The sequence below is a fragment of the Hypomesus nipponensis genome, chromosome 26 (assembly GCF_054491055.1).
Source record: "Hypomesus nipponensis isolate SF chromosome 26, ASM5449105v1, whole genome shotgun sequence".
In the NCBI taxonomy this organism is placed as follows: domain Eukaryota; kingdom Metazoa; phylum Chordata; class Actinopteri; order Osmeriformes; family Osmeridae; genus Hypomesus; species Hypomesus nipponensis.
Genome location: NC_140386.1, coordinates 11,234,083 through 11,256,385, shown reverse-complemented (window position 1 = coordinate 11,256,385; position 22,303 = coordinate 11,234,083). Strand labels below are relative to the sequence as shown.

Sequence of the window (22,303 nt, the reverse complement as noted above, 5' to 3'; positions counted from 1 at the left end):
TTGAACTTGAGAACAACTATGGAACTTAAACCTGAGCAAGTAAACCTGATAATCAAACACATTTTAATGTGTCTATCTGTCTGGTTTATATTATTTAACCTGTAGCGGGTTATTAGTCCCTGTATCAAATAATTCAAATGAGATAATGACTACATTTCCCACAACGCAGCATTTCTGTGAAATAACTACATCTCCCAGAATCCTTGGCGCGCTCTAATAGGATTCTGGGTAGGTTACGAATGTCCTTGTCCTATCAGGCTCACACTCTCTGACTGTTCACGCCAGGGCTTGGGGGTCTTTTTGCTTCGGTTTTCTCCCCAGTAACATTTATTTCACGAAAATGCTGGCAGCAAGATTTCTCCGTCGCTCACTGCCTGTGTTGAGGCAAGCTAGATGCTACGCTGACGCTCCCTCCGGCGGTGCACAGATGTCCTTCACATTCGCCTCGCCGACGCAGGTAAATTGAGTCCGCGGCTATATTGGCTTAGCTAGGCCGTACTTAACCTAACCGCGCTTGCACAATTGGAATACATTTGTATTGTTACACTGAAACTGTTTCCAAATCACAAAACAGTTGGATGTATGATGAGTGCTTGTACATGTCAATGTCAAAACCTGTCTAGCTATTGCACATTATTTTTGAAGCCAGCTAGCATTCAGTTAGCTTACTAGCACTAGAAGCGGTTGTCAAGATTCCTAGCCGTCGTTCTAATGAACAGGCAGAATGAGGGCGTGCACAGTGCATGTACACGGTGTGGTCCGGTGGAACTGAAGCAACGTTTGCTGAATTAACGACCAGAGTTGTCTTACGCGCTAATTAGATCTCTGGTTTGTTTAGGTTTCTTGTTCGCTCACAGGGTCACGGGCCCGTGCAGGTTCTGTGTTCTGTCACCTTGGGTGTGTGGTGCAGGATCGCGGCTCCTTCTAGACCTCACATTCCCCTCTGCATATGCATTTAAAAATCACGAATTAAATTATCTAAATAAGTCGTTGCACGAAATGTTTAGCCTCGTACATACCGCGTTGGGGTACATACGTTATTTGGGCCTCATACGTGGTAACTAATATGTTTACCAAACAACAAAATCGTATCACTTGTTAGCGCGCTAGGTAACTCTAGTTAGTTGATCGAATCGTGTTGGTACACTTAACGTTGTGTGCCAGACTCGACTACAGCAATACAGCTCAGTCCTCACATCCTCCTTCTTTGATGTTGTCATGGCATCCACCAGCATCCCTAATACCTATGCAGCAGGTGTTATCGCCATGCCAACCCCTGTACTCTGGATACCTGAAGTGAAGGTGAAATAACCTCTCCTGCCCCCCCCCTCTCCTGCCCCCCCTCTCCCAGGTGTACTTTAAGGAGGTGAGTGTGAAGCAGATTGATGTTCCCACCCTGACAGGGGCATTTGGCATCCTGCCAGCCCACGTCCCCACCCTGCAGGTGCTGCGGCCTGGCGTGGTAACCGTCTACAACGACGATGGCTCCGCCGCCAAGTACTTCGGTGAGGGGGTGTATAGAGGTTAGGGTGAGGGGGTGTATAGAGGTTAGGGTGAGGGGGTGTATAGAGGTTAGGGTGAGGGGGTGTATAGAGGTTAGGGTGAGGGGGTGTATAGAGGTTAGGGTGAGGGGGTGTATAGAGGTTAGGGTGAGGGGGTGTATAGAGGCTAGGGTGAGGGGGTGTATAGAGGCTAGGGTGAGGGGGTGTATAGAGGTTAGGGTGAGGGGGTGTATAGAGGTTAGGGTGAGGGGGTGTATAGAGGTTAGGGTGAGGGGGTGTATAGAGGTTAGGGTGAGGGGGTGTATAGATATGGGGGCTCCTCTGCACACGTGGGGTCACTGGATGTGTCTGTGTTGTAACCTGTACATGTCTTGTGTGTGTGTGTGTGTAGTGAGCAGTGGTTCCGTCACAGTCAACGCTGACTCGTCAGTCCAGCTCCTGGCTGAGGAGGCGGTGCCTCTAGACCAGTTGGACCTAGCAGTGAGTACCCTGCTACATACATGATTGTAGTTTATTATTTATTTAGTGATTTTCAGACAGTGTTTGCAGGTGGAAGACTTTCATACTCATATCTATGTGCTTCTTTTTCTTCCCCCTCCAGGCAGCGAAGGCCAACCTGGAGAAGGCCCAGTCTGAGATGTCTGGTGCTGGGGATGAGGCGTCAAGGGCAGAGGTGCTCATCAGTATAGAGGCCAACGAGGCCATCGTAAAGGCCCTGGAGTAGAGCTCTGGTATGACACACACACACACACACACTTCTCTCTGCCTAAAGCTGTTAGAGGTGCTCAACCCTGGAACACAGTTTCGACACGTTCACTTCGCCAGCACTGAGAGAGCTGTAACCTTCATCCTGTTTACCAACCCTGCTTTTTTGCTCTCCTCTCTCTCCCTCTCCTCATCTCCCTCTCCTCTCCCTGCACTTTTCTCTTCAGGTAGCGTGTCATGTCGGTGTTAAGGAAAATCAAGATCCAACATTGTTTGTTTCCAAGTCAAGTCAGAAACCGCAAGATCTCGCTTGCTTTGTACAGTGGATGAATTTACCAATAAATTTATTTGGAATTTAATCCTGCCTTGCTTCCTTCATTGGAGTTGCTGTGTGGCTCAAGTGTGTCGTCATGTAGACGCGGTGCATACAGGAAGGACAGCATAACATCCAGAATGTGCGTAGTTGTGACTACTGTGGTGTCTAGGGACAGCCAGGAGTAACCAGCCACATCAGAAAAAGATCTGTCAATGACATGGATCCTGTTTGAGCAGGTCAGTGTGTCCACATCTCTGCTACCAGGCAGGAACGTCCTGGTCTGTGCCCTGGCCCCTTCCTGCTACACTGACACTAGGACACAATTGTTCAGATTGTTCTGCATTCTGAAGGCTGGTGTAGTTCCACCTCCCACCACTAGATGGCATAATATGCCCCTTTCATTTACCCTGGACCTGGCTGTAGGCTTGGAGAAACGACATGTATGCAAAAAAAAAAAGCTTTTCTTTTTCTTATATCAAAATCCCATTATTTTAGTCACTGTTTAAACAATATTACGGGTGCTTGTGTAAGCACAGACCAACAAAATTCAACCAATAATAGAAGGACATCCACCCATCAATCAAACTTCAACTTTTAGCCGCACAGAGGTAATATCAGAGCCCGTCTACGGAGAGCCTGTCCACTCCTATTAATCCCCAATGTACCGAATTTTGTTGCAGTTCCACCATAGTTCCACTGGGAGTGATCGCGGTCCAGTGCTAAATGAATGGGAGTCTATGGAGCTAAACAGCTACATTTGTCTCTTTCGTCTGATTGAGAGATCTCAGATTTGATTGTAGTTTTGGCAAGTTCAACATGGATTATAGGTCGAATTTATGTCCTTTCGATTTCTTACAGGGTAAGTCGTTGTTGCCCATAACACGCTAGCATTATCTTAACGAATGCTGATTCGGTTAGTGAAGGACTGACTACGACCAGAGATCCCGCTTGATTTCTTCCGAAGCGGAATCAGAATGTCAGAGTATTAGCAACATCAGCAACAACATTAGCAAGCCAAAACTCTTTCTAACATGTATTGATAGGGAGAGCCTAACCTGTCAGCTGTGTCAAAGAGTATAGAAGCACTCTGGCTGTGTTGTCGATGCCTCGAGAGAAAAAAGGAAGTGACCAGAGCTTGCCGCAAAGCAGTATGTCTGGTCGTACGATGTGTATGACGTCATTGACATTTTAAAAGGCTTTTTAAGACAAAAAAACGACTTGAAAAAATAAAACACCCAGCAGTGTGTATTTTTTTGCCTCCCCTTTCGAAATCAACATTCAAATTAAATGTGGATTTTGAGGGGTAAAGCTCCATAGACCTCCATTCATTCAGCACTGGACCGTTAGTGCCCTCATATGGAACTATAGTGGAACTGGAACCAGTTCAGAAGCCGGAAGTTTCCCAAGAGTGGCAGTTCTCCCCATATTAGACATTCTCTGGTAATATTCAGCCGGCTACCTAGCTAGCTGCGGTACCTCAGTTTTCTTATGGTGTTCACCACTTAGAACCGTGTTTTTAAAGCGGCACTATGTAAATACCACGACTGAGTTGCGTTTCCACTTTGCTGATTAGTGGTGTGATGTGATCATTACAATTGCTGTTCTCATAATAAACCACCAGACAGCGGTGTTGAAGCGCTGCCCGTCAATGCCGACATTTAGTGTTTGAATGCGAACATTAGTGCAGTTCTCAAATTAAACCACTATATGGCAGTATAAAAACACTGCTGATTTAGAACCATTGAAAAAGACAGTTCTTTTTTAAACAAAGGGAGAGAAATGTAGAGAAGGGAGAGAGAGATGTAGAGAGAGTAAGAGAGAGAGAGATGTAGAGAGAGAGAGAGAGAGAGATGGAGAGAGAGAGAGAGAGAGAGAGAGAGAGAGAGAGAGAGAGAGAGACTTGGCTGGGTTATCAGATGCTTCACCAGGTTGGGATCAGAGGTGTTAGGGTTCTGTAGGTCAGAATGAAAATCACAAAGGGATTTATTCGCCATGAAAGTTTGCATAGACAAGGAATTTGCTTTGGCAGGAAGATGCATACAACACATAGGAATCTTAAATTTAAATATCTGGTCTAACTATACTAAGGGTACATAAAATACTAAGTGGAATATAATTAAAATAAAATATACAATAAAATATAAGTTGCCAAAAAAATGGATGTAAAAAAAAAAGAAGAAAAAAGATGTACACACACACACACACATCCACATTTACACATGGGCATACACTCAGGCACACATATACACACATAACGTTTTTTTTGTCAAGTCTTAGCATGCCGACAGACTGGTGAGGCCAGATCAGTGTTGTGAGCCAGGCTGCTTCAGCAGGACGCTACCAAGAGAAACCAGCTGACACCCTCTCTTCCTGGGAAACGGTCTACTTCCTCTGAGCTGAAGGCTCTTTAACAGAGGTTGGAGTGGAAGAGATATTCTGCACACACGCTCTGAGAAGTGGCTGCAAGGAATCCTCTGACCCCTCCCTCTCTTCTCCCTCTCTTCTCCCTCACTCACTCACTCTCGCCCAGCCCCTGCCTCAGCCCCAGCCCCTGCCCCAGCCCCTGCCTCAGCCCCTGCCTCAGCCCCAGTCAGTGTCTGTCTGGGCTGACAGAGCTCAGTGGTTTCTCCTCTCAGGATCCTGGAAAATATTATGCCGACATCCAGACAGTTTCCACTGTAGCTCCCCACTCACACACACACACACACACACACCTCCATCTAAAGGCCACACATAGATTCTGGTTCACATATATATCATGGGCCTCTCTCCTCTCTCTCTCCTCTCCTCAGCTATCTTTCTGTCCTCTCCCCTCCCCTTCTCTCCTTCCTGGAAAATGTTTGTAATTCTTTGTGTGTGTAAGTGTGTGTGACAGTGTTTATATGCATGCATGTTTGAGAGGTTGTGTGTGTGTCCAGATAATGGCTGTCATCCAGTGACTGCTGACACTGCTGCCCTTGGCCCTGCATAGAGAGATGTGTAGAGAGAGAGAGATGGAGAGGGAGAGACAGAAAGAGAGCGAGGTGGAGAGGGAGAGGTGGAGAGGGAGAAAGAAAGGTGGAGGGAGAGAGAGAGGGAGAGACAGAGAGTTTGAGGGAGAGGGTGGTGTAGAGGGGGAGAGACCCAACCCAGACCCCCACAACTCTAACCCTGTTAGCAAACACGATGTTGCTGGTGAGGCTTGAACATGATGCGAAGGGGGAGGGTGTGTCAGCCTTTATTACCACACGCGTCAGTAATATCAGCTGCATTTTAAATACATCCTGATTAGCTGCTTTATAAACACATCCTTAATCGGACAGCTCAGAAAGACTATCTGTGAGCAGATCAGGTGCCACAGCAGAGACTGAACACAGACTGGTTGGCTGGAACTGGCTGTCTGGCTGAGCTGGCTGTCTGGCTGAGCTGGCTGTCTGGCTGGAACTGGCTGTCTGGCTTGAACTGGCTGTCTGGCTGGAACTGGCTGGAACTGCTGGAAGTGGCTGGTTGGACAGGATGACAGGATGTTGGGTAACAGCATGTTGGTGACGTGAGAACCAAGACCAGTCCTGCAGCTCAGATGTTGAGAAACATTGCTGAGTTCTGTTATCGCGACATTCCAGAGTGTTGTCATCACACGCAGGTTACAGAATCCCCAGGTGTTCGAGAACATCAGATATCTTCTACAACATCAGATATCTTCTACAACATCAGATATCTTCTACAACATCAGATATCTTCTCTAACATCTACGGGGTCTTGACACCTGCACGTATATTATGGAATCACAGGAATGCGTTGTAGAAACAGACTCATTCCAGGAGACCATGCTGAAAAGCTTACTGTGGGGGATGAATCTGGACTGACTGTCTGATTTTCTGGCTGACTGGCTAATTTGCTGGTTAGCTGACTAGCTGACTGATTAGCTAACTGGCTGTATGTGGAATAAATCCTCCTTAGTTTTGGACTGGAATAAACTCTGCTGCAGGAGTGGAGTTAAGTGACGTAGTTGGGCGAGAAGCTGGAGGTCTATTTTGAGCGAGTGATGGTGAGAAGAAGTTTCACATTCTCTTTCTCTCTTTCTCTGACGTCCCAGTGGAGGGGAGGGGAGAGGCCTGGTGGCTGAGATGTCGTTACTTTGACCTGTACCTGCTAAATACAGACAGTTGTTTGACTCTGACCACTCAAACTGTAGAACTGTGGGTATGGTTAGGGTTAGGCAGTGCTGGGTTAGGGTTAGGCAGTGTTGGGTTAGGGTTAGGCAGTGTTGGGTTAGGGTTAGGCAGCGTTGGGTTAGGGTTAAGAAGCGTTGGGTTAGGTTAGAAAGATGACACACATACAAACACACAAGCATGCTCACACATTGTCATGCCCGGCTCACAGGCATGCCAAATAACGTCACACAGGGTTTAACGCCAAACAGTACGATTTTATTTAGCAGCTAGAGCTAGATTACCAGGCAAGACTACGGTGAACCAGCCTTACAGTGAACCAGAAAGGCTGTCGGGTACTTATGCCTGCTATGGCAGTAGGTCGACGGTCGCATCCCAGTAGGTACAGAGCGATGGGCAGGGCACTCCGCCATGAAATCCGTGGGCGTTGCTCTTATCGTAGCGGACCCAGGTGTTCCCAATCACGAACAGGCTGGCCACACCTGCGGGGCATCTGTAATACAAAAACAAGGAGATCTCCCAACAACCAGAAGAGATGAGGCCGTCACAACATCCACACACACATATATAGAAAACACACTTGAAAATACAAAATATGCCAGCACATACACATGTACAGTGAGTGTTGGGATGAAGGGTGGGTCATCATTTGTTCACAGAACCTCATAAAACATTTCCCACAGCTCGCTCTCACACACACAAACACAGTCACGAACGGGTACAAGTTCCTATGCCAATGTCTTGTGCTCATAGGCTCATGACTCAGCAGGAAGTGATGTCGCCAGCTGATTGATCAGAAATGGCTCATCTCTGGGGCTGCACACGGGTGACTGAGATGGGTGGATCTCTGCTCCTTCTTTCTCTCTCTCTTCCTCTCTCTCTCTCTCTCTCTCTCTCTCTCTTCCTCTCTCTCTCTCTCTCCCTCTCTCTCTCTCTCTACCTCTCTCTCTTCCTCTCCCTCCCTCTCTCTCTCTCCCTCTCTCTCTCTCTATCACACACACACACACACAGTCCCACACACACACTCACACACACTCACACACAGTCCCACACACACAGTCCCACCCTGGTAAACACAGATCCCTGACACTCAGTGTGTCACTTCAGTATCTGATACCATCTGATGTGTCAACAATCCTGGCTCCTTAATCATTCAGAAGGCTCCAGCTCACAGTACACACACAGTAATACTACAGGACTACAGCTCCTAATAGTCTATATAATACTCTCACATTCCTTCTCTCACAGTAATACTGTCTCAGTAATAGTTTGATTGACTGGTCTGGGGAGGAGTCTGGAGAGATAGGTTGTTTATTTGTCTTCAGGTGTTCAGCTCGTATCCAAGGCCCTGTGTTTATGGTCTGTTTGTTGCCAGGTGACATTTCTTCTCTTTAAAGGAAGACGCCACCCTTGGAATCTCTGCAGCCTTCGGTTCATTTGCGCTTTGTTAAGGTAGTAACAGCGCAGGGTGTGGTTCTGCTTGCATGTCCTTTCAGGGAAAAAACGCCCGTTTGGTTGTCTACCAATACGGAGAAACCTCTTCAATTACTGCAAGCGCATTCCTTCCGTTCGTGGAGAGCGCTTATTAGTGCCAGGGATTGGGAGAGAGCAACACACACCACGGGAGGAATTCCATGGCTACCTTAAATCACATGCTGACATAGCAAGAACCCGCTCGAGCTCTACCCTTCCATATCCGAGAGGGACGGACTAGGTGTCGCTCCCCGCCCCCTGCTGTGAACACGACAGACCCCGGAGCACGGACGTCAGACAGGCATTACAGGAACGGTGAGCGAGCCAAGTTGAGAAGTCTCTTGGTCCGTCGGTACGCAGCGTGTCGGAGTGAGGACGCACAGATTTGCTGAATTCCCCGTGAGACGGTGTTGCATACTGCCGCTATCTGGATTTACCGGAGAGCTCTTTATAGCGCGGGGACCTACATGCCCAAACTGGGGAAACTTGGAAAATCAAAAACTTTAACGCGAAGCTTTAAAGTTTTCGCCACTATCATTGGTAAGTAGCACCCAAGATTTCAGTTTGGAAAACAATTGATGTTCTAATGGTCAGATTTAACTGAAAACACATTATAGACCTACATTTCATAAATTCCAACTTTTTCCAACTATTCAAAAGTTCACACAGGGGACTTTTGAATTGCTGAGAGAATCACGGATTTTCGAATAACCAAACGTTATTTAACAAGCAGTTCCATGTATTTTTCTCAATGTTGTAGTATACAGTTTAGATGTTGATCTCCAGTTAGTGACTTCGGTTCCAGTCAGCGCGTTCGCAGCATTATGACACAGCTTCCCAATGACAGAGCTTCCCAACGGTTACATCAGTTGAGTTTCATCACAAGATACCCCCAACATTAGGCTGGCGCTGCTCAACGTGAAATGCTGATTATTCTGGTATCCGTACTTGTGCCCGGGCCTGATCTAAATGACCGGGGAGTCGCTGTTTCAGCAGGTGGTTAGAGCCTCGGCTCACCTGCACAGCTCACCTACAGTGCGTCAGCTGTCTCACCTGTACAGCTCACCTACAGTGCGTCAGCTGTTCCCTAGAGGGCATCTTACCCATCCCAAAGCTGGAGCCGCAGTGATCATCACACAACGGAGATGCTTCCACGACCACAGACACACATCTAGGCTAATACAGGCCGGGCCGGGCCGGGCCGGGCTGAGACGGGCCGGGCTGAGACGGGCCGGGCTGGGACGGGCCGGGAAACTCGCTAGAGAGTAATTTATAGCGAAGCTTTGGTTGTTATTATGCAAAACTCATGAAAGGAGTGTACAAGACCAGCCATCTCTCTCTGTCTCTGTCTCTCTCACACACACACAACACACACACGCTCAACACACAGATCTAATGACTAGGCGTACTTCCTGAAGAGAGCTCTGCTAGCCTTATTTACATAATGCTAGCGAGGAGTCTGACGTCATAGCACCACTATCAGGGCCGGCACTTGATAACGCCAACGTTTGACTCTCTCTCTCTCTCTCCCCCCCCCCCCCACACACACACACACACACACACACGTGATAGCTAGAATTGTGCAATCCAACAGAATGCCTGCAGATAACATGCATGTCACTTAGGAACATAATCTTTCCTGTGCTAGACATGGAGCAGTACTTAAACACCACCACTTCTGTAGCCCGATGCCAGCAGGTTTAGAGACCGTGTTAAGTTGGCACGCCTTGTTAGATATCTTGCCCAGGGTCTAGATATCCCAGTACAGGACCCTAGTGGTTCTAGGTCAGGGACTAGGATCGACCTGTAGTGGTGCTGGACTCACGCTGACATGTTATGAATGGTCTGGGTCTCAAGCCCCGCCCCTTTCATCACACACACACACACACACACACAGCCGATTGGCTCTCACACACAAGAATGGGAGCGAGCGAGTGGGTGAGGATCGACCTCGTTGGTGAGAATAGGGACAGCGTCTCTGCGCCACGTGGGCGTGAATCTACTCCTGCTATTGGCTGAGGCGCCTGAGTGCTGGGCCAGCTCTAGTGATTGACAGAAACTCATTGTCGCTTTTTCACTGGAGTCGCCTTGAGCATGGGGACGTAGCGCTGCAGCACCGTATTAATCCAATGAGGTTTATAATCACCGCAGATCCTCTGTTTAGCTTCTTTAAAGCTTTGGGCCGCATGTCTTTCATTGAATAACAAGAATCCGTGGATAGGCCTATCAGTCGCGTGTTTCTGTACGGAAAGGAAGCGTTCCCCGAGCTACTTTGACGGTCTCGGCTGCGCGTGTAATCTTTGGTTCTGCTCGTCCTCTAATTTACCGGGCTGGAGCGCTGTCGAGGACGCGGAATTTAGAGAGCAAAAGCTACATAAGATATTTCCCCGTAACACAACAAAGGTTCGACTCTCCCCATCGACCGGTGGATTTGTATTCTCATGGTAGCTAACGAAGAGGTCGACTCGTTTTCAGAGGAGAAAGGCGTGGAGGGAAACAGAGGCGCTTCCTTCTGAATGCAAGCAGGTCCTTTCTTCTCCGGCAAGGAGCTGTTTCTAACGGGCTCGCCTCCTCTCCCCCCACCCCACCCCGCGCCTCCTCTCCCCTATCCCCGCTCCACTACCGTCTCCCCCTGACTACAGACTATCGAATGGACCCGCACCCCGGCGCGCGAAGCTGCGCGAGCCGCGGCGGTCCTTCCTGCGAGGCCGTGCCCAGCGAGCCCTCCATGAACGTGTACATCCACTCCACCACCGGCACGCGCTTCGAGCTGTCACTACCGCAGGAGGAGACCGTGGAGGGCCTGAAGAAACGGCTCTCCCAGAGGCTGAAAATACCAAAAGAGAGACTCGCCCTTCTGCACAAAGAGACGTGAGTGACCCTGTAGACACACATCCACAGCGTGCAGGACGATGTATGTATGCACGCGGTGTTCACCCTGGCTAGCTGCGTACAATGACAACTGTGTGGTAGAACACAAAAGGGCTGTAGACTGCACAGAAAGCTCACCGGATATTGACTGTATCGATGCACCGTGACACACTGGTCAGGGTTCATATTGACGAGCCAGCCTGCAGACTGTCGCGTTTATTTATGTGTATATATCAATGATTGAATTCCTGTGTGATATGGATCAAATGCAATCAACACAAAAACAAGATACAGAGAGAAGCGCAGTGGTTTTCAACAGTCTGTTCACGCAACGGCAGATTTGACGTTGCAGCGCTAGTCGTCAAAAACACGCCAGTTTAAGCTAAAAATACCCCCATTCGGACGGTAGTTAGGATGTGGATTGTGTTCGAAGCTACAGGATATGTTATTAGCTATTCCGGGATAGTCCGTGCTGTATGGGGAGCTAGCCCGAACGCCAGTACTGTTCAGCCAACACAAACACTGGTTTCTGATTGAGTCAGAGGGCCTCCCTTCCCAGCTGGCCTGTAGAACTCTCCGAAACACTGGAGCTATTATCGACAATTCATTACGCTCCTAGTCACGATGGCGACAGCTAAACAATGCTTTACAAAGGTGTGTCCAAATAGTCCTTTTCTGAATAACGAAACTGAGATATTAGCGGGTTTCCAATTGAATCGGATTGTCTTGCGTTAAATGACAAAGGAGTAGGGGGAGGGAGGTCTTTGTCACCGGCTGCATTGTTTTAAATCCTCTGTAGCCGCTGGCGCTCGGGTAATCGCCTTCAGGCCACTTCATCCCCTAAAAACCTGAAAAACGTTTTTAATCCCCTCTCGCGTCCGAATAGCTAACCGAACAGCCGGGAGCGCGAGCCTCTTTGTTCCGCTGCGGGGTCACGTTGTTTCACGCTAAAGCTCCGCACGCGGTCCCTTTAGCCTAGTCGAGTCAGGGTTTCGCTGCGGAAAGGCAGGTGAGGCAGGTCAGGTAGAAAAACAAGGCTGGCAGGTAGACGGACAGGCAGGGCAGGTGAGGCAGGTAGAGAGATAAGGCAGGTAAGACTGTGGCGTCTCCCAGCTGTTGAGAACACTATGTGATGTGCCTGCAGGAGGCTCAGACTGTGTCAACCGTCTGCCTCAACACACCCAGGACACCCTGTTCATAGGTGACATTTCTAACAGCTACAGGTACGCTGGAATTATTTGGTCCTCCTGACAGTTCCCTCATGGCCTGTCCAAACCTGATCCTTCATGAGATAGTCTTAGCAACACTAAGACTAATATACCAAGAATATCATTCTATGAGGAACGTTCAGGTGAGGCATGTAGACGTCTAGCCTGCTGACGCCTACGTCTGGTCAGGTTACCCGATCTCTGCAGAGTTGAACGCTGCTGGCTGGAGCATCTGACTGGTTGAAATGCTACATTAATATTAGATGTATTATTATATATACTGCACCTCATATCACTGCTCTCTCCTGGAGGAATGTGGATCCAAAAGTAACATGTTGAGGTGTCTTTGATTGTCTGTCCATCCGGTTCTGGTCTATTGGTTTTATTGCACAGGGCAGCAGGCATTGTGTATTGGACGGGGTTACAGCTGGTGCGGTGCCCTGGGTGGGGCCCTGGGTGGGGCTGCCCTGCATGCCTGGTGACTCAGAACCGCTGACACGCTCAGACACCCATCTCTCTCTGGTGCCCAGAAACCCACAGAACACAGTCAACCCTGAACTCCAAACTAAATATGACGACACAATCAATACGAGACGCACACTGATTTCATTTTAGAAAAAGGTTTTGACGTCTGGCTTCATGTCTGCAGAGTGTGTGTTTGTGGGAAATGCAAGTCAAACACACACACACACACACAGAGTATATGTACCCAAAACTGTCACGTATTTGCACAGAATTTCTCTCTCTCCCCCCTCTCAGCCTGGTCTCTCTCCCTCCTCCTTCAGCCTGGTGTCTCTCTAACCCTAACCCTCCCTCTCTCTCCCCCCCCAGCCTAGTCTCTAACCCTCCCTCTCTCCCCCCTCTCAGCCTGGTCTCTAACCCTGTGTCCTCCTCCAGGCGTCTGAGTTCAGGCCGGCTGCTGGATCTGGGTGTGACTGACCGGAGCAGACTAACCCTGGTACCCACAGTGGAGGCTGGGCTCATGGTGAGTCACCCCACATCTCCCCCACGTTACCCACATGCCACAGTCATGTTGCAGTGATGTTACACAGGTGCAGGTGTGTAGTTTTATTCGGTTGAGGAATAAACAGAGTTGAGGAACTTTGTTTAGCAGTGTCGGTGATGTTCCGCTAATGTGAACACTAACACACGTGTCCCTCCAGTCACAGGCCTCCAGACCAGAGCAGTCGGTCATGCAGGCACTGGAGAGCTTAACAGAGACTCAGGTAAGAACCTCTAACCTGCATCCTCACCTCTAACCTGCATCCTCACTGAGGGTGAGGCAGGAGAGAGACTATCCTTCTCTCCTCTGTCTGGTCTCCAGGGAGCCAGGCTGGGAAGGGGGGGGCATGCCTAGGCACATCCTCACCAACATAGACCTTCCTACGGGACACACACTAACACGCGCATACCAGACTGACACACACACACGCTGACACACACACGCTGACACACACACGCTGACACACACACGCTGACACACACACGCTGACACACACACGCTGACACACACACACTGACACACACACGCTGACACACACGAGGCAGCGTGTGTAGTCAGATCAGTTCCAGGAAGCAGGTTCAGATGCTCATGACAGATGGGCCGGTCTCTCAATATTAGCATACCATTCCTGGAAGCTGTGTGTGTGTGTTAGAGGGATGTACAGTATTGGTGTGTGACTCAGTGTGGTGTGACTCACTGTGATCAATAGTGAAAGTAGAGGCATGAGAACTGGCTTCTCCTCACCTATCTTCTCCCCTCCCAGCGGACCTGCAGAGAGTGAATGTGTGTGTGTGTGTGTCATGCAGCAGATCTGAAGTGTGTGTCGTGACGGTCATTGTCTCCTGAGTGTGTTGTGTTTTGAGCTCACAAAGCGTCGTGACTGGCTGGCAGCTGTGTGGGCGGGAGCATGGCAGGAACAGTGCGTCTGATTGGTCAGTTGTAGCCAGCCAGGTGAACAGAGAACAGCACAGTTACATATGGGAGCCTCATCTTCCCCAGCCTCACCAGCCTCACCAGCCCTGGCCTCATCCCTCCCTCCCTAGCTCTCACCTCCTCTCTCCCCCTCTCTTCTCTCCTCCTCTCTTCCCTTCTCTTCTCTCCTCCTCTCTTCTCTTCTCTCCTACATCTCTCCCTCTTTCTCAGTTCTGGAAGACAAGCGTGTCTGTAAATGAGTTCCTTGAACCACAGGGACTCCAATAAATAACCTGCCAGTCTACTGATAGGAGGAGAGGTAGGGAGGCAGAGAGAGAGAGGTAGGGAGGCAGAGATAGAGAGGCAGGGAGGCAGAGAGAGAGAGAGAGGTAGGGAGGCAGAGAGAGAGAAAGAGATAGGGAGGCAGAGAGAGAGAGTTAGGAAGGCAGAGAGAGAAAGGCAGGAAGGCAGAGAGAGAGAGAGAGAGAGAGGTAGGGAGGCAGAGAGAGAGAGTTAGGAAGGCAGAGAGAGAGAGAGAGGCAGGGACGCAGAGAGAGAGGCAGGGAGGCAGAGAGAGAGGCAGGGAGGCAGAGAGAGAGGCAGGGAGGCAGAGAGAGAGAGAGGTAGGGAGGCAGAGAGAGAGAGGCAGGGAGGCAGAGAGAGAGAGGCAGAGAGAGGCAGAGAGAGAGAGGTAGGGAGGCAGAGAGAGAGGCAGGGAGGCAGAGAGAGAGGCAGGGAGGCAGAGAGAGAGGCAGGGAGGCAGAGAGAGAGGCAGGGAGGCAGAGAGAGAGAGAGGTAGGGAGGCAGAGAGAGAGAGGCAGGGAGGCAGAGAGAGAGAGGCAGAGAGAGGCAGAGAGAGAGAGGTAGGGAGGCAGAGAGAGAGAGTGGTAGCCAGAAGGATACTGTCACTGAATATTTCATCGCCACCATCTCCACTGACACCCTCCCCCCATCCCCTCCCCCCGGTCCCCTCCCCCTCCTTTAACCCTCCTTCTGGATTTCCCTCTTGTCATACTTTCTCTGTGGCTGCATAGCAACAAAGCCCCTTGCTCAAGACAGCCCTCCACCCCCAACCCTGTCAGCCATGCATGAGGAGGACATTACCATGGCTGCTTTCTGTGTGTGTGTGCGTGTATTTGGAGACCACATTAAGCAGACGGCTTAAAAGGGAATATTTCGACACACATGTTGAAATACACAGACACACACACACAGACAGGCGATGTGGGTTTGGTTTGGGTGAGCAACTCTAAACATGGCTCTGTGACTCAACTACTGAGACATCACAACCAGGAATGAATAATACAATAAAGGTGTGTGTGTGCTTGTGGTTTGTGTGTGTGTTTGCATGCGTGTGGTGTAGTTGGGGGGGCTGTGGTGTGGGGTGAGAAGGTAATCATCTTTACCAGCAGTAGAGGAGATGCTTCTCTTCCTCCTTCTGCCCCTCTTATCACTCTCTCCATCACCTCCCCCTCTTTCTATCACCCTGTCTCTCTCTCCCTCTCTCCCCCAAGCATAGATGCAGCCATGTTTCATTGTCCTGCATGCGACACACAAACACCAGCCCAGCGCCAAGCCCCCCCCACACACACACACGCCTCTTTAGGGGCCCCTGGCTGTGTGTGTGTGTGGTTAGGGCGGGGAAATGGAATACTCAATCTCATGACAGCTGTCAGTCAGGTGCAAACAGAGAGCATATACACTGCTCTCTATGTGCATCTCCTCTCTCCTCCTCGCTCTCTTTTTTCCTAACCCTCCTTTCCCTCTGGATGCAGGGACTGAACACTGGCCACATAGAATATTTAGGGATGGAAGGATGGAGAGAGGGAGGATGAGAGAGAGAAGGGAGAGAGGGAGGATGAGAGAGAGAAGGGAGAGAGGGAGGATGAGAGAGAGAAGGGAGAGAGGGAGGATGGAGAGAGAGAAGGGAGAGAGGGAGGATGGAGAGAGAGAAGGGAGAGAGGGAGGATGGAGAGGGAGAAGGGAGAGAGGGAGGATGGGCCGGAAGAAAGGAGGGGAGAGGCAGGGAGGGACATGACTTGACAAGAGAGGACTTGTTGTCGTCTGTGCATCCCTCAGCCAAGCTCTGTGTGTGTGACTGTGTGTGTGTGTGTGTGTGTGTGTGTGACTGTGTGTGTGTGTGTGTGTGTGTGTCAGGACCAGAGAGGGTCAAAGCCTACACTCTTGGCTCTGCTCTCCTTCTCGACACTCCTAACATGGTCAGTCCTCCTCTCCCCCCTGCCTCACCAGGACAATCAGCCATTCAGAATGTTCAGAATGCTGCTTCCTGTCCTTCAGCCAGACCAGCCTGCAGAACTGGCTTTGTCTGTCAACTGGAGGGGGAGGGGGAGGAGAGTAGAGGAGGGAGAAAGAGGAGGCAGTGACGGGAGGTGGTGTGTGTGTGGGCGTGGCCTATTTTTACCTCGGAGGATCACATGACTCAGCAGTATTTCCGTTTCCTGTTTGCAGGTCAGTGACTTCCTGTGTGGCCGGTCTCCCCTGACACTGGCACTGCGTGTTGGAGATCACATGATGTTCGTGCAGCTGCAGCTGGCTTCCCAGCAGGCCGTGGGGGGGGCGGGGCTTCAGAGCAGGGGGGGGCGGGGGGGGGCGGAGGCCCCGGGTCTCCCCTTAGGGGGTGCACCCCCTAGCTCTGGACACCCCCGAGTGCCTTTGCCCCACCACCCTGCCCCCTCCCCCCACCCTCCCCCTCTGCCTTCCTCTCTCCGCCCCCCACCACACACCAACACGCCCCTCCTGTCTACAGCTCCACCTCTAGACACAGCTCCCCCCTCCCCCCTCCCCCTGCCTCCCCCAGCAGAGTGTCTTCCTGTCCCCCCGCCAAGCCCCCCCCAGCCCCCAGAGGCCCCCTCCTCCAGCCTCCAGCCCCCAGGTAAGACCCCTCTCCCCACCAAAACCTGAACCAGTAATGTACCTACAGGAATTCACAGGTGGATACTAGTGTATAGTTGTTTAAAGGGGGATGTGGTTTACATGGTGTGTAGCTGGGTGGTTTAGTGTGTGTGTGTGGTTGTGTACATGGTGTGCTGTTCTCTCTCCTCGGTTACACAAGGCCTTAGTTACGGGATAGGTCAGTTACAACATGGGCTCCTGAAAGCCAGTTTGTGTGAGTGTGTAACACTGTGTGTGTGTGTGTGTAACAGGGTGTGTGTGTGTGTGTAACAGGGGGTGTGTGTGTGTAACAGGGTGTGTGTGTGTGTGTGTGTAACAGGGTGTGTAACACTGTGTGTGTGTGTAACAGGGTGTGTGTGTGTTTGTAACAGGGTGTGTGTGTGTAACACTGTGTGTGTGTGTAACAGGGTGTGTGTGTGTGTGTGTAACAGGGTGTGTGTGTGTAACACTGTGTGTGTGTGTAACAGGGTGTGTGTGTGTGTGTTTGTAACAGGGTGTGTGTGTGTAACACTGTGTGTGTGTGTAACAGGGTGTGTGTGTGTGTGTTTGTAACAGGGTGTGTGTGTGTAACACTGTGTGTGTGTGTAACAGGGTGTGTGTGTGTGTAACAGGGTGTGTGTGTGTAACACTGTGTGTGTGTGTAACAGGGTGTGTATGTGTGTGTTTGTAACAGGGTGTGTGTGTAACACTGTGTGTGTGTGTAATATGTGTGTTTCTCCCTCCAGCCCAGCTGCAGCACTAAGACCTCTGGTAACAGCTCCTCCTCCCGGTCCCGCAAGCCCGGCGCCATCATCGAGAGCTTTGTGAACCACGGCCCGGGAGTGTTCTCTGGAACCTTCTCAGGTGAGAGCACTAGCTGTCCTGGCGGAGGAATACGTATGTGTACTCAGGCCCCATGGGTAGGGCAGGATCTGAGGCCTGGGCCTCACACAGCAACAAGAACCCCCCAGGGTTACTAACTGTGCCCCCCTCCCCCTGCAGGCACGCTGCACCCTAACTGTCAGGACAGCAGCGGGCGCCCTCGTCGTGACATCAGCACCATCCTCCAGATCCTCAACGACCTGCTCAGCGCTACGCGGCACTACCAGGGGGTTCCTCCGTCCCTCAGCCAGCTCCAACAGCACGCCACGCCCTCCCCCCACCCTGCCCCCCTGCCCCGGCCACGCCCGCCCCCCCCAGCGCACGCACGCCCCCCTTACACCCCCTGGTGCAGAGCCAGATACACATGTGCAGGCCCCATGGTGAGTCCCCCCTATACACACACGTGTACACACACACACACACACACTCACTGGAGAGCCCAGGGAAGCTCCATGCTCCTCTCACTGTCCTCCCAGCTTTCGCCCTCTTTCTTTGTCTTCCTCTCATCATCTCTTCCTCTCCTCTCTTCCTCTACTTTTCTCCTTCTCTGAACTTCCACTGGAAGAAACAGACAGCCAGACAGCCAGTCAGGGCAGCCAGGGCAGAGCTAACACACACACAGGGGGTGTTGCCTGTGCTGTGTGGTTGTCATAGTCAGGCTGGAAGGCTTTTGGTTAGGGGTCAGACAAAGACCTGGGGGGGGCTGAATTCCTCTGCTGGGTAACCCCCCATCCCTCCTTATCCCTTGTCTTTGTCTGAGCTTCACACTGGACACCAGGAGGGGCTTTTGTTGTGCTGGAAGGAGAGGAGGAGGGGGGAGGGTTAAACCTGGGCTCTCCCACTGCAGATAGAAGATAGTGGCCTTGACTGTGTGTGGACATGCATTATTCATGTGCAGCCTGGTCTCTCTCTCTCCCCCTTACACTCTCCTTCTCTAGTCTTTCAGTGTAATGTTGCTCAATGCCCTGCTTGTGTGTGTGTGTCCTAATAATAGCGATGCTGTTATAATCATAGTCGGGAGGCCAGCTGTGTCCAGTCCTTCTACTCATGTAGTGACACACACACAGAGAGAGAGAGAGACTCAGCTCTTGTAGTGACACACACACACACACACAGAGAGAGAGAGAGAGAAAGAGAGAGAGATAGCGGCACTATTGATTTGAAAAACCGCCACCTACCTCCATTCCTTCCCCAACACCCGGGGGAGGAATTCCTTAACCCCCCCCCTCCCTCTCCTCCCCCTCTTGACTGCAGGGTAGACAAGGGGGGTCAATAAACTAGGAAACTACAGCCATAAAGAATGGAGAAGCACACTCTCTCTCTCACTCCTTCCCTCCCCCTTTCATCCCTCTCTTTTTCCCTCTCAGTATTTCAATTCGCTTGCATTTTCTCCTGAAAGCCAATAGTCTCTCCCCTGAGAGAGATGGCTGCTCTGCAGCTAAGGTTTAATCAATAGGGCTTTTTAATTTGACATCGATCCACGTTAAAAGCTCCTGCTGTGCGTGTATGTGTCTGTGTGTATGTTTGTGTGTGAGAGAGAGAGACCAAGACGAGGGTTATTGACGTTTCGCTGGGTTATTTCATGATATCCTTCTGAGACGAGTCTTAATGGAAGTACATTATAGATTGTGGCTTTTCCTTCCTTTACAGCTCCTGCATGTATTTATAGCTGAGATTAGGCCAGGCCACACACACTCACAGCTACATACACACATACACACCCCCCCAAACACAGCTACACACGCACACACATCCCCAAACACAGCTACACACGCACACACATCCCCAAACACAGCTACACACGCACACACATCCCCAAACACAGCTACACACAAACATACCTGCACACACACCCAGCCACGCACACGTCCGCAGTGCCAGGTCCAGTGTTCTGACTCCTCCCCCCTCCTTCCCCCCCTCTCCAGGTGACCGCGTGCGTCAGACGGAGAACCGGGCGACACGCTGCAAGGTGGAGCGCCTGCAGCTGCTAATGCAACAGAAGAGGGTTCGGAGGAAGAGCCGGCGTGACCAGCGCGCACCCTACCATTGGCTGCCAAGCCGCAAGAATGGGCGGAGCCACAGCAACAGCAGCCTATCCAGCGAGGGCTCCCTGGATCTGGACTACGACGAGGCACTGTGGAAACCCGACGTCCAATCAGACATGAAGACTGAGTTCCTCATGGCCTGAGGGGGTGGGGCAGATCGAGGGGCAGTGGGTGTGGCTGGAGAAGGGGAGGAGCCGGAGGGGACTGCTGAATACGGAGACGCGTTTGCTGAGGATTGTGGGAAACAAGGGATGTTTTAGTTGTGTGGAACTCGTCTCTCTGTCAAAGCCTGGGCGGACTAATTACCAAGTGGACTAGTTACCAGGGAAACTAGTTACCATGTGGACTAGTTACCAGGGAAACTAGTTACCATGTGGACTGGGGGTGTGTCCTCAGCGTACAACCCCTCCCATTGGGCATTCAGCCTCCATCAGGGAGCGAGGTTTCTACTCATACTTAACCTTGTCTCTATGGAAACATAACTATTATCATTATTATTATTAAACTCAATATGTAGCATTGTTCACAAAGCATTCAGGTTTCCACAAACTGGTCTGATTGGTTGTTGATTTGCACATTATCATGGAACAGCTGGTCATGCGTGCAGGAATGGGTGGGGCTAATAACGCACTGACTCATGGGAGATGTAGTTTGAGAGAACAGGATATCTACTCAGCATCCATGGACGCTGCAGAGGATGTAAAATCTAAATATGAAAAATATATTTTTTATTCAACCTCCTATCTGCTGTTTTGAAAAAACAGACATCCACTGTGGCTCAGAGTCGGCCGCTGAGAAGTGTGTTCATCCATCCATCTACTCATCCACTTATTCATACATTCATTCATTCACTCATTATGGTTACGAAGCCACAAATGGTTCTAAACATAATCCCCCCCCCCCCCCCCGAGTCTGATAAGCCTGGAACAACTAAACCATCTGCAGGTGTGTGTGTGTGTGTGGGGAGAAGGAAGTGTTCATCTAAGTGATGAATGGCTGCTTCTCATTGGTCAGTTCATGTTATTGGAGCTTGCCCTGTTGTGTCCTGTTAAGAGTTCGATACACAGACAAGCAACCCTGACCCTGTCAGTGTGTGTCCAACCCTACCAATACTGCACTCCTTGGGGCCGCAGAGAGAGAACCTCATCCTGTTTCAAGTGGCCTTACCGCTCACCTCTCTGGGGGCATTGGCTCCTCAGGGCGACTTCCTCACTGGGGCTTCTCTCTGTTAGCAGGTGGAGTCTCTATTATGTCAAGGCTTCTGTGCCTTAAAACGCAAAGACTATATCCTTTCTCGACACAGGAAGTCGCCACACTTTTGTAGTCCTCACGTGATGGGGGTTGTAGTTCCTTGGGAGGTTGAAGCACGTAGTGGGATATGATCTAATGTTGTTCTCCACCGCTCTTTCTCCACTGTGTTAGTCTTTACTGCCAGCATCCTGACCCTCTGTTAGTTTCACCCCAACCCCTCATCAAAAAAATGTAACGTTAATTTAATTCGTAATTTTTATCTATGTATAAACTATACTCTGTGTGTGCCTCACATCTGTGTGAAATTGAAAAAAAAAAAAGAAACAAAAGTAAGAAATATTAGGAGGGGGGAGGGGGGGGGGTGGACTCATCATATACGTTGCCTGCTCTCTAGTTCTTTATCTTGTAGCCATGAGGAGAGTCCAGACCAGAGGTCTAGCTATAGGAGACTGTAGCACGTGTGAGTGTGTTAATTTATCAAACCAAAATGGTAACTGTGAATTCTGTTTTTCTTCATGTATTTTCTGAGTGGGGGGCAGGACATGGCCCCCCCTTTCCTGGTCAAACACAAACGGAAATGAGTTTCCCTACAACAACAAAAAAGTACAAAACAAGATATCAATATATATTTTTTTTTCTTAAGCAATACATTTCAGTGTGACTTGTGATAGATTTTTTTTTCTTTTTTAGGTAATAAAAAAAAAAAAAAGCTGCCAGTCCAGTTGTATGTGTCTCTCTGAAAGTTTTGAACTGTAGTCAACCTCTCCTTTTCATGGTGTCACCTCTTCATGATGTCTCCACAACAGAGATGCATTGTCTGATCTGTGTATTCTTGCAGCTGGGAGCTGATATCAGTTGTACCCCACTTCCTTCCTCCTCCTCTCTCCCTCCCCTTCTCTCTCTCTCTCCCTTCCCCTCCCTCTCTCCCCCTACCTCCCCCTCTCTCCCCTCCCCCTCAGACACTGGGCTGTCCCGTCACCTGAGATGGCCTTGTGCTCCAGGCGGGAGGGGTTAGAGGTCAGGGGTTAGAGGTCAGGGGTCAGGGTTAAAATGGACTCGGTAAACGGGAAGTTCTGTTGTCTGTTCATGTGG

General features: G+C 50.3%; 2 protein-coding genes across 2 annotated transcripts; both read left to right on the top strand.

Moving 5' to 3' along the window:
- The first annotated feature begins 235 nt into the window (after positions 1 to 235).
- atp5f1d (ATP synthase F1 subunit delta) lies at positions 236 to 2,566 on the top strand. The gene is made up of 5 exons (XM_084693182.1): positions 236 to 457; positions 1,352 to 1,505; positions 1,894 to 1,982; positions 2,104 to 2,233; positions 2,435 to 2,566. The coding sequence occupies exons 1-4, from the start codon at positions 341 to 343 to the stop codon at positions 2,224 to 2,226; spliced, it is 483 nt and encodes a 160-aa protein (XP_084549308.1). The 5' UTR covers positions 236 to 340; the 3' UTR covers positions 2,227 to 2,233; positions 2,435 to 2,566.
- Positions 2,567 to 8,230: 5,664 nt separating this feature from the next.
- midn (midnolin) lies at positions 8,231 to 21,927 on the top strand. The gene is given in 11 exon segments (XM_084692727.1): positions 8,231 to 8,687; positions 10,790 to 11,018; positions 13,124 to 13,211; positions 13,390 to 13,452; positions 16,611 to 16,863; positions 16,866 to 16,966; positions 16,969 to 17,034; positions 17,780 to 17,897; positions 18,036 to 18,224; positions 18,227 to 18,295; positions 19,841 to 21,927. Coding segments are annotated over 11 exon segments (1,512 nt in total). The 5' UTR covers positions 8,231 to 8,614; the 3' UTR covers positions 20,104 to 21,927.
- The last annotated feature ends 376 nt before the right edge of the window (positions 21,928 to 22,303 follow it).